The 17678-nt window shown below is 28.0% G+C and overlaps 1 protein-coding gene across 1 annotated transcript; it reads left to right on the forward strand.

Moving 5' to 3' along the window:
* Window positions 1-568: 568 nt before the first annotated feature.
* On the forward strand, window positions 569-13194 carry LOC136088375 (uncharacterized). Its single transcript, XM_065812080.1, has 3 exons — window positions 569-677; window positions 6278-6645; window positions 13171-13194. Exons 1-3 carry the CDS (start codon window positions 569-571, stop codon window positions 13192-13194), a joined length of 501 nt encoding a protein of 166 aa, XP_065668152.1.
* Window positions 13195-17678: the final 4484 nt, after the last annotated feature.

The following is a 17678-nucleotide window of genomic DNA, read 5'->3' on the forward strand; positions in this document are numbered from 1 at the left end:
TATTGGTTAATTTAATTGATTCATCGTAGCAACTAGAATTCCTGTATAGTAGGATGTTCCGTTTTTAGGCGTTTTGCGATATACTGCTCTTGTGTGTATATGTTTCCCATATCCGAGTTGCTCAAGAGCCACCCCGACAGGGGTGGGGGTTTTAAAAACTAGGGGACAGGGGACAGGGGTTTTAAAAACTACTTCAAATTTTAATCTTCCTTACTTTGATTTAATTTCTCAAGAGAGACTTATCAATAAACGCGGTGGAGGAGTTCTTATTTATGTAAAGAAAAATATTGCGCATTATATTAGGAATGATTTGAGTGTTTCTGACGGCGACAAAGAAATTTTAACTATTGAAATTCTAAACAATCAATTACAAAACATTTTACTGAGCTGTTGCTATAGGCCCCCAAATGGTGTGGCCGAGAACATGAGCATGTATTTTGAAGAAAACCTTTTCAAAATAGGCATTCTTGAAAAAAAAAAGAATTTTATTCTAGGGGATTTCAATATGAATTGCTTCCATTACTTTACGGACATTAAAGTTAAAAATTTTTATGATTCTATTTTTGAAATGGGAGCCATTCCTTTAATAAATCGCCCTGCCAGAGTAACTCCTAAATCGGCTACTCTAATTGATAACATTCTAACAACTGATATTTTTAACAGTGACTTAAATGAAGGTATTTTAAAAACAGACATATCTGACCATTTCCCTATCTTTTTTATCACAAACAACTTTAAAATTATGACCAAAACTAACATAAAAGTTAAATTACGCAACTTAAACCAAAAAAATGTTGAGCAATTTAAAACACAATTATCATTACTTCATTGGAAGAACATCGACTTTAGTGATAACGCAAACAAAATTTACGATGATTTTTTTAATACATTTTACTCAGTTTATGATGCCGATTTTCCTTTACATGAAAAAACATTAAATCAAAAAAAAATTAATTCTCCCTGGATTACCAAAGGTTTAAAAAAATCATCAAAAGTTAAGCAGAAATTATACATAAAATATCTAAAAAACAAATCATTCGCCAATGAGAAAATATACAAAGACTACAAAAATCTTTTTGAAAAAGTTCGAAAAAACTTAAAAAAACATTACTCTTCTAAAATTCTCAATAAAGCCAAAAATACTTGTAAACGCTCCTGGGAAATAATAAAAGAAATTATCGGTAAATCAAAACCGTGCTCAGGTTCCCTGCCACACATGATCAAAGTAGATAACAATAATATAATTAATTCTCAAACAATAGCTCACGAATTTAACAAATTCTTTGTTGAAATTGGCCCTAAACTATCTAAATTAATTCCTAACACTGAAACATCATTTAAAGATTTTCTAGTACCGATGGATAATTGCATTCACTCGGATGAGTTATCTAAAGAGTTACTATTTGATGAGTTCGAAAAAGCCTTTAAAACACTAAAAAAAAAATAAAGCAGTTGGACCGGACGAAATCAATGGTAACATAATTTTAGATTGCTTTGAACAATTAAAATATATTCTTTTTAAAGTCTTTAAATCATCAATCGAACAAGGAGTCTTTCCTGATCAATTGAAAATTGCGAAAGTTATTCCACTATATAAAGGTGGTGACAAATCTGACATAAGTAATTACCGGCCTATTTCTATCTTATCTATATTTTCAAAAATACTAGAAAGAATCATGTTCAATAGAGTATTTAATTATTTTAGTTTAAATAATTTATTATACAACAATCAGTTTGGCTTTAAGAAGAATAACTCAACCGAGCATGCAATTATTCAGTTGGTACGTGAGATTTCCAATTCTTTTGAAAAATCTCAATTTACATTAGGAATTTTTATCGATCTTTCAAAAGCATTTGATACTGTGGATCATGATATTTTACTTTATAAACTTAATTATTACGGAATAAATGAAAGAGTTAGTAAATGGTTTCAAAGTTATTTATCCAACAGAAAACAATTTGTTTCTTGTAATGATCTTAATCATACACAGTTTTTAAATGTATCCTGTGGTGTTCCGCAATATGAAATAAAAAGAGATTCTGTAACTAAATACCTGGGGGTTTTTATTGACGAGAACATCACATGGAAACATCATATTAACTATGTCTGCTCGAAAGTTTCAAAAAGTATTGGAGTTCTATATAAGGCGCGTACTCATTTAGATAAAAATAATTTAACTAAACTTTATTATTCTTTTATTCATAGTTATATAAGTTATGGAATTATTGCCTGGGGTAGTACTGATCAAAGCAAGTTACAATGTCTCCATCGCCGTCAGAAACATGCGATCCGTGTAATTAATTTTGCGGATCGGTTCTCAAATTCCGCAATATTTTTCAATCAAATGAAAATCCTCAATGTTTATAAACTAAACGTATATAAAAATTTATCTTTTGCTTATATGTGGAAGTATGATTTATCTCCTTTAATTTTTAAAGACCTTTTTATTTTGAAACCTTTAAGCAAGTTTAACATGAGGAATAATAACTATTTAAATAAACCACTCTGTCGAACAAAGTTCAATCAATTCTGTATCACTTATCGTGCAGCTCATCTCTGGAACAAAATTATTTTGCCTAACTTCGGCTTACCCCTAACTTATTCTGTTTTTAAAATTAAATTAAAAGATCTCATTCTCTCTATTGAAAATATCTTATTTTGAAATGTATGTTCAATCTTTGTTTTATACTTGTTGAAATTTGTTTCTATTTATCTAAGTACTGTTTTAATATTTTTATGTTAATTTTTTACGTTCTCTTATTGTAAAAAGGCGTTTTTATAATACTTTATGTACTCTGTTTTGTAAAAGGCTTCTGACGATAAGATCATTTGATCTTCTTTTAGAAGCCTTGTTTGTATTTGAAAAAAATATGTAATTTATATATATTACGTCAAATGTAAACAAAAACTTACGAAAAAAAAAAAAAAAAAAAAAGTGCATTTAATTTAAGCGTTTCTAAAATTGATATACTTTTCATTTAATTGATACATCAATCATAAGGATATTTTGCATTTTTAGAAATAGTTTTGTGCTCGATCATTTTTTTAGTAATAACTGTCTAAGTTTAGTCTTAAACTCATTTAACATTGTAAGAGTTTTAAGTTCAGTTTCGAGTATTTTATTCCATGCCTTTGGTCCTCTAATTGAAATTAAAAACTCAGTTGCCGCAAAATAACTTTTAGGTTGTATATAGGTGTTACTTGAATATCTAGTTAAGTATTTATTCTGATTAGTTTTGAATAAGATATTAAAAGTTTTTGGAATAATACTTTTATTATTTTGAACATAAAAATTAGAAGATAATAAATATTTATTTGGTAAATACTTAGTATATTTAACTTAGATAAATATGGTTGGCAGGGTGTATAGCGGCCTTCATTGGATATATTCTGATTATATGTGTATAGTGGTTATAAGTGTATAGCGGCTTTCATTGCACAGTGGGCCAGAATTCACTTTTACTGGACAAAATTCATAACTAATTTAATATTAGGGCTATATTGACTAAAATTAGGATGAGTAATAATATGATGTCTGCGCTTCTTATGGTGTTATTTTTTTAATTCGTTGCTATGGATACTAAATTTCGGATAGCAAAAATCTAGTTTTGGTATTTGCAGATATTTTTACGAGTGCTATGTTTACCAAATTTTATATAAGTACCAATATGAGGCTTTTTAAAAACGTGAATATATTTTTTATTTAGTTGCTATGGATACCTAATTTTGCTTAGCAGCAACTAACTTTTATTAGTTGCATATGTTTTATTTGCGCTATGTACATTATTTAGCACCAGTTTTATTATGAGACCCTTGCTCGTGAAAAGCAAAACTTATTAAAGTTTAATATGATTACAAGTTGCTAGATAAACTTGTTTTCCTGTAGAAAAAAATTGTATTCTAGCTTAATTAATTAGTTTTTCTAATTAACAGATTTTACGAGCGTCTACAGAATTTTTAAAATTTGTATGTTTATATTGTTCCCATGCATTTACAAACATCAAAAATCTTTGAGAATGTAATCTATAAATAGTACAAGCTTAGCAAACAATAATTCACAAGAATTTGAAGTTGACAAAGTTGCAACTTTTCTTTGTTTTTAATGATGATTCTTGAAATGATAATTTAGGTCTGCCGAGTTGTTTATTTTTACTATCCTTCATTAATGTGGTATTAAAATCATTTTCAAGCCAAGCTGAATTCTTTATAATAAACCTTGCACTGGTTATTTTACTTTGAATCCATCTCTTAGCTTAGTAATATATATATATATTATTGTTCAATAATACGTTTTGTATGACTAAGACCGTATTATATGTTTTTCACGTTTTTTTAAATTTTGTGCAAATAAAAAGTTTTGAGTGCAATCACAGATTTTTTGTTAGGTAAAAGAGTTCAAACGTAAAAGAAAACTTAAGTGGCCCCTAGTGGCAGCCAGATTTATGAAATTATTAAAGCAAATATATATAAGCTTTAAAATATTTGAGTATTAAACCAAGATGTAGCAATAAAAAAATATATTGTCAATTAAAAGCAAAAGTTAGACATTAGAATATAACAAATTAAGCATATTTAAATTTGCTATAAATATGTTAATTACATATCAATTTTAGTCTAACAACTTTTAAAATCTAGATAATATATAGAATTATAATACAATATTTTAAAAAGCGCAATATTTTATGTAAATTTTATTTATTTCCATCGATTTTTTAAACAACATTTTTCTCTTTATAATTTTTTTTTTCTAATTTATATTTGCGTCTACTTCAACCACAGCATTAGTATATTCATTAAAACTTTAAGTGTATATAAACGGTTTTAAATTGTTTTATAATGTCTTTATATAGGTTCGACACCATTTAGGCATCAAAATTCTGATTTTGGTTTTTATACTTTTGTCCAGTCACTGGCCCACTGTGCATTGGATATGTTCTGATTGGATGTTTTTGCATATTAAAGAGTTTTATTTTGATTTGTTTTTATTGGTACTACACCATGTAATATTAGCGTCACTAAAATAAGAATGAATAAAAGAAAAATATAAGAGATTTAAAGAACTTGAATTTAAAAAAGGCTTTGATCTGTAAAACTAAAAACTAAAGTTAAAACCAACATTTTAAACAAGCTGCTTTCTTATAAGAGTTGAGAGATCTGGGTAAAAAGAAGCCTGAAACTCTGACTAAAAGTGTTCATAAGTCAAAATTAATTTTTCAAGGAACAGTCCTACCTTTTCTTTTTGCTGTTGGAGATCTCTAAGAATGTTTGCTCAAAAAGTTAAACGAAATCAAAGCTTGGGAAAATGAAAATGTTTCCAAGTTTTTTACATACTTTTCAATGTGTGTAAGAACACTTATAATGATCGCAGTTATAAATGACCATGCAGAGCGCTACATCAAGTTAATTCAAGATTTTATTGAGAGAACATAAAATGAAGACAGGCTTCAGGATATTCGCCAAAGAACATAAAATGAAGACAGGCTTCAGGATACTCGCCAAGTATTTTATTATATAACAAAGAATATAAATGGTATTTTTTAGTAATTAATAATAATAATGTTTTACAATAAAAAGTAACTAAAATAACTTAACTTTTTTTTGGGAGGTGGGGGGGTGTGTGTGGATTAAATGGTGGGCTAAAGTCGCACCGCGAGTTAGAGTGATTTTGGCACAACCCAGTAAAAAAAGACTAATAGATACATTGAATCATTTAAAACAGCAATGTTTGATTAAAAAAAAAGTAATATACAAAAGTGATGTTTTCAGAAAGATTTTGCAACAAAGTATAAAAACTATAACAAATTTAGTTACGAAATCAACAAGTTGTGATTTTATCTAAATACTATTTTGCAAAACACCTTAAGTCATATGATTCCGCAGGAAACCCAAACACAGGTTAATTTCTTTGCATAAGTCTTCAAATATTTTTTTCCGAAAATAATTGCAAACCGTCGTGCTTTTTAAGATATATATATCTTAAAATACACAATGGGTTGCCATTATTTTCAATAATTTTTAATATTGATTTGTATTTTTTGAATTTTGAAGCTGCTTGTCTTTGAGTAGACAAAATCGTTTTTAAGACTTTTAAATGTTTTTCCGCGGTGCTCGGTGATAAGACCGTAAAGATAATCTAAATTACCCTAATACTTACAAATAATCATAAAAATTATTTATAATATACTTGCTTACCAAAAAATTAATTTTTGATAAAAAAAATTATAGCAAGTGAAACAAGTATATGTCAAGAATTTAAGAAATATTTTGTTAATGTAGGCCCCTTTCTTGCTTCTAACATTGCGCAACCAAATAAAACATTTAGTAATTTTTTGGGAGAAAAACCAAACGCAAGTATTAATAATGAAAAGATAACTAAACTTGAATTTAATAAAGCAATTATTGAACTTAAACGCAACAAGTCATGTGGATATGATGGTATTTCCAGTAATGTAGCTATTTATGTTATAGACAGCATTTGTAAACCATTATTTTATTTAATATCATCTTCATTTGAAAATAGTATATTCCCTGACAAACTTAAATTAGCCAAAATTAATCTCATTCTCAAAAAAGGTGGTTGCAATAATATTTCTAACTACCGACCTATTTCTCTACTCCCAGTTTTTTCAAAAGTATATGAGAGAGTAATTTATAATAGAGTCAATAAGTACTTTACATTAAACAATTTGTTAAACAAAAATCAGTTTGGATTTCAAGCAATTGCTCTACTGAACATGCTATTATTAAAATTATAAGTCGTTTGATAGTGATGAACTAGTATTAGGAGTTTTTATTGATCTTTCCAAAGCCTTTGATACAGTTGATCACAGTATTTTACTTTATAAGCTAAAATATTACGGCATAATAGGCTCATCATTTAAGTGGATTCAAAGCTACTCGTCTAGCAGAAAGCAATTTGTATTACTAGAAAAATCAGGAGCCCTTGATATTACGCGTGGAGTTCCTCAGGGTTTAATCCTAGGCCCATTATTGTTTTTAATATATATTAACAATATGCATAAAGCTTCCCAAAAAATATTTACAATCATGTATCCTGACGATACAAATTTATTTTGAATCATTCTGATGCAAAGACTTTGTTAAAAACTATGAATATTGAACTCGAAAATTTCAACCTCTGGTTCATAGCAAATAAATTATCCCTAAATTGTAAAAAAACTAGCTTTACTCTTTTTCATAAAAAAAAACAATCAATTAATCTTCCGTTAAAGCTGCCAAAACTGTTTATTAATAAAAATCAAATTAAACGTGACAAATACATAAAATTTTTGGGAGTACTTTTTGATGAAAATTTGTCATAGAGATACCATATTGGTCTTCTTGAAACAAAGGTGTCCTCTGTAACAGGTGTTTTGTATAAGTCAAGAACTTTTCTCGATAGTAAATCATATAATATGCTTTATTTTAGTCTTGTACATAGTCAGCTTTTTTAGCAATCAATTATTTAAATAGGTTAGTAAACCCGGGCCCAGTGATGAAAAGCATGATGGTTCTGGATATTGAGAAACTTAGCATTACTGATATTAATTTTTATGTAAAAAATGTATAAAAACAATCTTCTACCAAGCGTTTTTTCAGATAATTTCTTGGTATCATTTTCTGAAAAATATAATCTGCGTTCAAATACCAGGTACGACTATCACCTAGGGAAAATTAAATCACAGCAACCAAGTTTTCTAATTACAAACCGTGGTCCATCAATATGGAATCATTTCCAAAATAAAAATATTAAAGACCTAAAAAGCTTTTCATCGTTTAAACGACAAACTAAACTTCATCTCCTTAATTCCTGACATATCCCTAGTAGCAAGCAATATTGGCGCTATATTAGTCCAACATTGGCGCATTATTGAGAACAATATTGGCACAATATTGCAAAGGGCTAATTGTGCGATATTGCGCCAATATTGATTTATAGTATTATATCAATATCGGCTAAATAATGGTAAAATATTACCTAAATAGCTTAATTTATTAGTGTTCTCAAACATGCGCCAATATTGATCTAAATATGGGTCTTATGTTGCCGTTAGTAGTAAAAACATTCGCACAAACATTCGTGAATAATAATGCATCAATTGGTGCATTATTACGTTAGCATACATTTTTTAAATTACAATTTCACAATGTTCTTCTAATTATTGACAAGCGAGAAAAACAAACATTTAAATATATATCAATTATTAGACAAAACAAGAATCACAAGCACAATTAATCAATTATTAAAATCAGTGTCTACATGTTAATTGTCGATACATTGTCTATCTGGATCAGTCGTTGGCGCCTTTGAGATACGGTTTTTTCGACCTCCATTCCAATCTCCAGCTTGTGCAAGAAAACAGCTCATCTGATCTCTGATTTCTTTATCTGAACATTTATTAAATTTCTGTTGTACAGCAGCTGTAAGGCAAAAATATTTTATTGGATATTATTATACATACTATATATAGTATTTTTCTTTAGCTATTCAATATCTCAATTAACTAAAATATAAACACTAACTTTAGTTACTCTTTATAGCTAAAGAAACATAATGTCTCAAATCTTCCGCTTTAATAATCTCTGAGATTAATAATGTGTCAAATCTTCCGCTTTAATATTCTCTGAGATTAATAATGTGTCAAATCTTCCGCTTTAATATTCTCTGAGATTAATAATGTCTCAAATCTTCCGCTTTAATATTCTCTGCGATTAATAATGTCTCAAATCTTCCGCTTTAATGTTCTCTGAGATTAATAATGTCTCAAATCTTCCGCTTTAATATTCTCTGAGAATAATAATGTCTCAAATCTTCCGCTTTAATGTTCTCTGAGATTAATAATGTCTCAAATCTTCCGCTTTAATATTCTCTGAGATTAATAATGTCTCAAATCTTCCGCTTTAATATTCTCTGAGATTAATAATGTCTCAAATCTTCCGCTTTAATATTTTCTCTGAGATTAATGACTATATCTATAATCTATCTATTAAATATTACAAAATTCGATACAAATTCTACAGTACAATAAGTTATAAATTAGATCAAACTATTGTTTTTTTGACATTTTGACATCTTTTTCAAAATTTAGATTTTAGCTGATTAGTTTTTTTTTCTATTATTCAACTGCCCAAGGCCGAGAGGGCCACTTCAGTTGAGGAGGCTACTCTTTTTTTTTTCTCTCTTCAACTAAAAAAGTGGTTTAAAAGTTTTTGCAATTTATATTTCTAGAAACAAGTTTTAGATCAGTAAAGATAAATTTTCAAAATAAATCATAGATAAGTGATTAATCTCAAAAATCAGAAGTTTTGAAAAAGTGTAAAAATTGCCTCCCTTAGATAGATAGATATTTATTAGAAATATCAAATACATATTCTAAAGGACACGAAGGTCCATACAAAGATGGACACTAACAGCGTGCCCATAAATAAATTTAAAAAAATAATAATAATAAATGCACCACTACAAAATCAATAACAAAATTAAAAAATTAAAAATATTATAAAGAAACAAAATTATAAAGAAACAAATAGTTGTTCCTTTTAGAATATTTGTTTAAGTCAAAAGAGTAAATCTTATTTTCAAATGATAAAATGTTTTTTGCATTCACAGTATCCGAGGTCATATTGTTCCACATGTCAGCAACTCGGAAAGAAAAACTATATTTTCTTGAATTCAAGCGACGAAATTGTTTGCGTAGTTTATAAATATGACTCCGGGTGTAGCTATTGTTGTCAATCTCAAAGAACAAAGATTGTTCTGTACAAATAAGTTTACGGAAAATTTTAAAACACCTTAGAAAAAAAAGTCAATTTTTAAGGCGCCGAACTTCAAGCGATTCCAAACCAAGCAACTGTAGTCTATTACGATTGGACAAATTTCTCAGGTTCCTAATTTTTTTAGTAAATTTTCGTTGGAAATTTTCAACTGATTTAATCAAGCCAATTTGGTGTGGCGACTAAACTGGAGAACAATATTCTAAAATTGGTCATATATAGGTAGTGAAAGCTCTAACTAGGATACAAGGGTCGCTAGTTTTTAATCATTTCAAAACTATGTATGCTCTAGAGTTAGCTTGATGGATGACATTAGAAATATGTTTTTAAAATTAAGGTTACAATCCATTGTAACTCCTAGATCATTTGGGTTGGAACAAGCTAAGGTACACTTACCTAATTTATAGTTAACCTTTATAACTTTGCAAAATGAGGGAGAGAAAAATTGTTAGTAGTAAGTGAAAAACACTTAGTACTAACAATTTTTAGTTGCCACAAATCTGCCCATATTATGAGTTTATTTAGAGCAAAAACTAAATCCTGGCTTAGATCCATGTCACGGTATAAACTATATAACTTTATATCATCTGCATAAAGTTTTATACGACAATCCAGATTATTAGTTAAAGCAGTTAAATTATTAACATACAATAGAAATAATGTGGGACCTAACACACTACCCTGTGGAACTCCACTAATAATATGTATTGAGTTTGATAGAGAACTACTGACCTTAACTTGTTGATATCTGTCGGTAAGAAATACGGAAATTCAATTTAGAAGATTACCTCTTAAGTTATACAATGCAAGTTTAACTAATAATTTGGAATGTGAGACAGTCGAACGCTTTTTAGAAATCAATATATACAACATCCATTATTTGGTGGTTATCAAGTGCGGTGTTCCAATCGTTTGCAGATTCTAAGAGATTTGTACAGGTGGAGTGATTGTTCAGGAAACCATGTTGATTATGAGTTATTAGGCTACGTTGAGTTAGGCACTCTATAACATGCACATTGATCATTCTTTCCATGACACGACAACAAGTGCATGACAATGAGATGAGTCTATAATTATTTGGATCCGCAGTAGCTCCTTTTTTAAAAATTGGAGAGACAAAAGCATGGCGCCATTGATTAGGTAATGAACTAGACTTAAAACTGGCATCAAATATAAATGAAACTATTATAACTGTTATCATTCGTAAAGACACTGTCAAAGTGTTTGTTAAACACGTCAGCGATTTCTGCGTTACAACTAGTTGTTTTGTCATTATTATTTTTGTCTTTAAGAGGATAACTGTTTTTAAAGTTATTAAGTTTTTAATTAACATAATCAAAAAATTTGCTGATATTGCTTTCTTTTACTAGTTTGAGCTCGACTCTTATTTGATAAGTGTGTATTGTTTCTTTACATTTACTAGCGTATTTGTTATACGCCTTTTTGTGTGTAATGACTTTAGTATTTGACCATCTCTTCCATAAGAATGCTTTACAATTTAACATTTTCCTGATAAACCTTGGGAAGCGATTTTTTTTTTGGACAGATGACTCTTTTTTCCAATAAAAAAGAGTCATCTGTCCAGATGAACGTATTTTCCAGATGAACGTTTTTTCCAATCATTTTTGCAATATCATTGCAAAAATGATTGGAAAAAACGTTCCAACAATCCTCAACTGAGAAACAAAGAAAAACTTGAAGTCCCAATTTATATTTGATAAATAAGATTGAAAACCATCAATGTCAGCATTAACGAAGTCATAGAAGGATTCAGTTGTTTTTTTTTGACTGATTGAAATCATTTATATTAATAGAGAAGTGGACTGTATTATGGTCACTTGTGCTGAAAGGACATTCAACTGAAATAAGACTGAGAAAGGAGACATTATTTGAAAATACAAGGTCAAAAATATTGTTTTCATGAGTAGATTCCAGTACAAATTAGTGCAAACCGAGACTGTTGACTAAATTTAAAAAAAAGGCTATGACACTTTTAATTTGGTGATACCTAATTAAGCCTGTCCATTTTAGGAAAATTAAACAATAATAAATTGAGATACGGAGTGGCATAGATTATATATAAATGAAGTTATAAATTCAATATAGGCCACATCGATTGGGATGTATGAAGGTGGGCGGTAGCATGTAATTAAACGGAGGTTATGGTACCTAAAGTTTAAGTCTATACAGACGATGTCAATGTCCATGTCAGTTTGAGCTATTTGTACTTGTTCCAATTTAATCTCATGTCTACAATAGCTACTCCTCCGCCAATTTTGATGCAATCCTTTCGATAGATAGTGTAATCTTTTAGACAAACAATAGTCAGATATTTTACTATTAAAAAATGTTTTGCAAACGTAAATAACTATTGCTATTTTACAATTTTAACAGTTCTGTCATTTTGAATACCATAATAATATAGCATATATTTTGAATTGAATAATTTTTTTTTTTTACATTCATCACTTAACAACTTAGCTTTATATCTTTCTGCCTCGGTTAAGTCAGGGTTAATAAAAACATTTTTAAAGTCGCTCGAACTTTTCAATAATCTTGCTGCTTTCAAAATTAAATTGCGATTGATCTTATTTAAAACAACAACAAAAGGTGGTTGAATTTCTATTTTCGTTTTGAGCTTAATAACTTGTTAAATTGAATTTTTATCCTCCTTTATCGCCCTTGGTTTATCTAATACTTATGAGGGATTAATGCCAAATATTATTACATTATTTTCACATTTCTCCCTTTCCTTTTTTTTGGCTGTAATGACATTTATTGGATGTAGTTGCTCTACTGATTTTTTAGTTGTATTTTTTCCATTTACAACGCTTGCCCATGATACTAAGGGTGCTGATTTAACAGGTTCAACATTTTCAAGGACTTTTATTCTTTTTCATAACAGTAAGTTGGAATTTTTTAGTTCCTCGATAGTCATGTTTAAAGCTTTGATTAATTTTTCTTGCTCTGCTTTGAAAACATTAAATTCCCATACAAATAATATAAAATAAACAATATATAATAAATAATACAATAAATAATTATTATACAATAAATAGTAAATATTAAAACTTTAAATGCAATCATAACTTTTTAAATTTAAGTACCATAAAAATTATAAAAAAATAGATTAACTAATTTAATAAACAGAACATTATACCTATCACACACTTATATAGCACTAAGCTTATAAAAGACTTTTGGTTCTTTCGACCTTGCATAGAGTATTGCAGGCTAACCTCTTTCGACAATAAAGAAGCCATTACATTCGAAGTCATCTTTTTATAATCTTCCCCACCCACTAATACCAGTCTGAGAATCTAATAGAGAATATGCACTAATAGATTGATTATATGAAACATTTTACTAAATTTTTAGATTTCTATGCTTTTTAGGGGGAAGATTATATTCCACAATAAATTTAGCTTACCTCAAAGCAAATACTAATTGTATGATTACAAAACTGTGTTCATGGTAATGTATATTATATGTGAATATATGAGAATAAATAATTTACAAGACAATTCATTTTGTCTTTGTCAGACAATAGATGTTCTGTGGCCAGCAAATCATCATTTGTTTCATTAGGAATTTCCCATCTTATAATTGGCATTGTTATTGTTTGACCAGCTGCTGATGATCTAGTAGTGCTTGAAGATGATAACGCAATAGTTATCATTTGTTGCTCCATAGAGTTCAGTCTTTGGGTAATCTGCTTGATTTCATATTGCATGCTGGAAATCAAGCATAGACACTTTCCTTGAAAAGCTGTAAATGTAAAATTAATATCATGAATATAATATTGTACTTATAATTTTAATTTCATATTGATTGATTTCTTAATTGCTTTTTTAATATTATGCTATAAAAATAAATATAAACAATATACAATAAAACTATAACAAAATAGTAAAAAAAATACACAAATTACCAAAAACAGACATGCAAAGGTCATCTATTGTATTTATGGGTAATGGGAGAGGGATGCTGCATTCTTCCTGGCTTGTCTGAAAACTTTTCAAACTGCCTAATTTTAGATTATTTGGTTTCCGAATGATTTTACTCATGGGAATTGCTTTTTTAAATGAAGGCGACATATTGATGTTTTCACGGTCGCTTAAATAAATTACTAATCTAACACAGTAATAACTACCACTTCTTATATTTCATATTTTTCATGGTCATGCTAACCTTATATTTATTTTTAATAAATTCACCTCAAGAATATAGTCGGTAGGGTTCTTATAAGCCCTTATTGTTCTTATACCCCTCTATAAATTCTATAGCTACAAGCACAAACTTTGATGAACAAAATGGAAACAAACAAATGGAGCACATTTGTTTCTCTGCATTTCACAGTAATCTTATAGATGATATTCATCTTAGTGGCAGTATTGCAATGAAAGTATGCAGTCCTGATCTGCATAGCAGGTTAACATCAGGACTTAACTTCTCCATAATGTCATTTAAATGACATTATGGAAAACCATCCAAACCACACAAGTAGGAAACAAGGATGAAAAACTTTAAACAAACTAAAACATATAATAGGTTTTTTATATATAATTTATAATAGGTTTTTTAAAAGTAATAAAGATATTTGGAAAATATTTTATAACTTCTTTCTAATGATATGATAATAATCTTTACCTTTTTGTTTATATTTCCTGTTTTTTATTCTAAATTTTATCTTCATGTTTACTTGCTTATGTGTGTTTTGTATGTTATATGTCTATATGCTTATTATTAGTCATATCATGCCCTTCATCATAATATTATATTCAATACTATATGCAATATAGTCATACAAGTCCTTCTGAAAATAAATTTGTAGAGCTCTATCAGAAATGTTGTTCCATGTCTCTAAAAACAATAAGGAAAAAATGCATGCGCAGAATAAATCCATTTTTCTTAAAATTCCCTTTTAAACTACCTAGCATTTAAAGGTGCTTTACCTAGCATTTAGAAGGTACTAATTCAAAAAACTATATAACAATTTTAATTGATTATTTTAGGAGTTTTTTAATATGTTGCATTCTAAAAGGAACCAGACTTAAAAAATAAATTTTTGACGTTAACTTTTATCAGATTAAAAATGAAGCAAGTTTGTTGGTCCTATTGCAAAAAATGGTTTTGTCAATATTGGGTTTGAGCCAATTTTACCTCGGCATGATGCTGCACTGCATAAACCATAATATTTTTGCTACTTGCCCTAATCGTGAGAGGGAAATAAGTTTACAAAATATTTTTTAACTATTATTAACTAAATTTACATTCATCAACAAATTTAAAATTTCATGCACTAATCTTTAAGTGTTTTAAAATTGTGACTATATAAAGTTTGAATGCGCTTTAATTTGAGAGGTCATAAAACTTTGGTGGGTCATATTATTATGACATAATATTAACTATTTTTATATATACATTTTTTTTTTATAATTAATTTTTTTTGCTTTTTTGTTTTGTTTTTATTACTATAAATTTATATTATTTATATTATTGTAAAAAATGATTATAGGAAAATAAATATCTTGTTATTGTTGTTATGTTATTGATAACCATTACATATGCTTACTAGAATTTCCCAGCAATCTAACAGTTTCTCCCAGCAATCCAGCAGTTTCTCTCATAGACTTTCATTAGGCACCACACAGTCAGATAGACTTCAGGTTACTTGGCCACCAAACTTCATATGAACTAAGTAACCAACAAGTTGGCATAACTTCAATGCAACCTTTTTCATTTTCTTTTAAGGTCACAATAGAATATTTCTTTTGAGAGTTGAGCTTCAGCATGTTCAGCTATTAAATAAAAACATACAAATTATAAAAGTTTTAAAGTAAACAATAGACTATGTTATAAATTAGTAAATAATAAATAATAAAATCCTCTTTATGTGCAGTGGCTCCATCAGTTTTAGGGAGGTGAATTCAATAAAAATAAATTAAAAATAAAAATAGAATACCTATTTTTACTTTATGAACCCTTTTTAATACATTTTTTTACAATATATACACATAAACAAGAATCCCCTAGTGGGTAATTATTTACAAAAATAACTTATGACAAATTTGCTGTTTTTTTGCAAGAATAAATAACAGTAGTCTTAGTGATCAATAGCTGATTCATGAAGAAGAAGATAAACTACAAAATAATCTTGTTTCTGAAGAACTAATTTTAAGGATAGCTGTGAAACCTTAAATACATTAAAAGTATTGGACAGACAAGGATATATATAAAAGTTCCTGTTTGTATCAAAATAATTCTGTTGCTCCTACATTTAACAACATTTTTAACCACAAATAATTTTCCAGAATCTAAGAGCACACAGCTGTTGCAGGCATCTAGAGCTAGTGTAAAACCACAGTACACAAGTTTCTCATATTGAACGCAATCCATCCCAAAAGTAGGACCTTTAAAGTGTACTTTAGACACTATAGGCTCATAACTACATGGTTTATTAAAGGTATAAGATGTTGTACCTACTTCTGATAATCTTCTGCAAACTTGTTGCAGTAGCAAATTTCCATTCCTGAGTAGTTGTTTTAGTCCTTCATCATCACATATGTATGTGAGACTATGCAATTTATAATTTACGGAACTTTCACCATACAGTTCAGGTAACTTTTGGACAAATTAATTTAAAAGTTTCTCAGTATAATCTATATAAGTGCTACAATACTCAGAACTTATCAAAATAGGCAAATCATCGGAATATGATGAAAAATAATCAAATTCTTTATTAATAATGTTATTTACACTTATCTCATCATATTTACTATTACATGTATTATATTTCTCATTGTTAATCACATTAAAAGTGTCATCTATCACATTATTGGTTGTAGTTTTACTTGTAACATTAACATGTGTGGCAAGGTTACCTAGACTAATAGCATTTTCAATATCCTGAAAATGTTGTTTAACAGCTCTTGTAACAGATTTATATCTTGACCAGCGATTTGAGTTACTTGCTTTCATAGCTAGTTACAAACTGAAAAAATAAAAAAATAAACTAATAAAAAAACAACAAAAACACACACACACACACACACATATATATATATATATCTACTATATATATAAAGGGCAATGTGTGTTTGTGTGTGTGTTTGTTTGTTCTCTATAGAAATCCAAACCGCCGGACCGATCTCGATGAAATTTGGCATGGGGGTAGTCCTCGAGGGGGAGAAGGTTCTTAGCTGGGTTTTGACCCCGTACCCGACCCCCGGGGTCAGGGGGGACCATTTTTTGGGCCCATTTTTGTGTACAGATATCAGGTAAGCCAGTTTAAATATTGGCCCGGGCAACGCCGGGTAACTCCAGCTAGTATATATATGTATATATATATATATATATATATATACATATATATATATATATATATATATATATATATATATATATATATATATATATATATATATATATATATATATATATATATACAGCTATATATATATATATATATATATATATATATATACATATATATATATATATATCTATATATATATATATATATATATATATATATATACATATATATACATACATATAAATATATGTATATATATATATACAGCTAGTATATATATATATATATATATATATATATATATATATACAGCTAGTATATATATATATTATATATATATATATATATATATATATATATACAGCTAGTATATATATATATTATAAATAAAAAAATTAAAAACGCTTTTTTCAAGGTTTTTTTATGTTTACGATGTATATATCTATATATATATATATATATATATATATATATATATATATATATATATATATATATATATATATATATATATATATATATATATATATATATATATATATATATATATATATATATATATATATATATATATATACTAGCTGT

The sequence above is a fragment of the Hydra vulgaris genome, chromosome 12 (genome assembly GCF_038396675.1).
Source record: "Hydra vulgaris chromosome 12, alternate assembly HydraT2T_AEP".
NCBI classification, from domain to species: Eukaryota; Metazoa; Cnidaria; class Hydrozoa; order Anthoathecata; family Hydridae; genus Hydra; species Hydra vulgaris.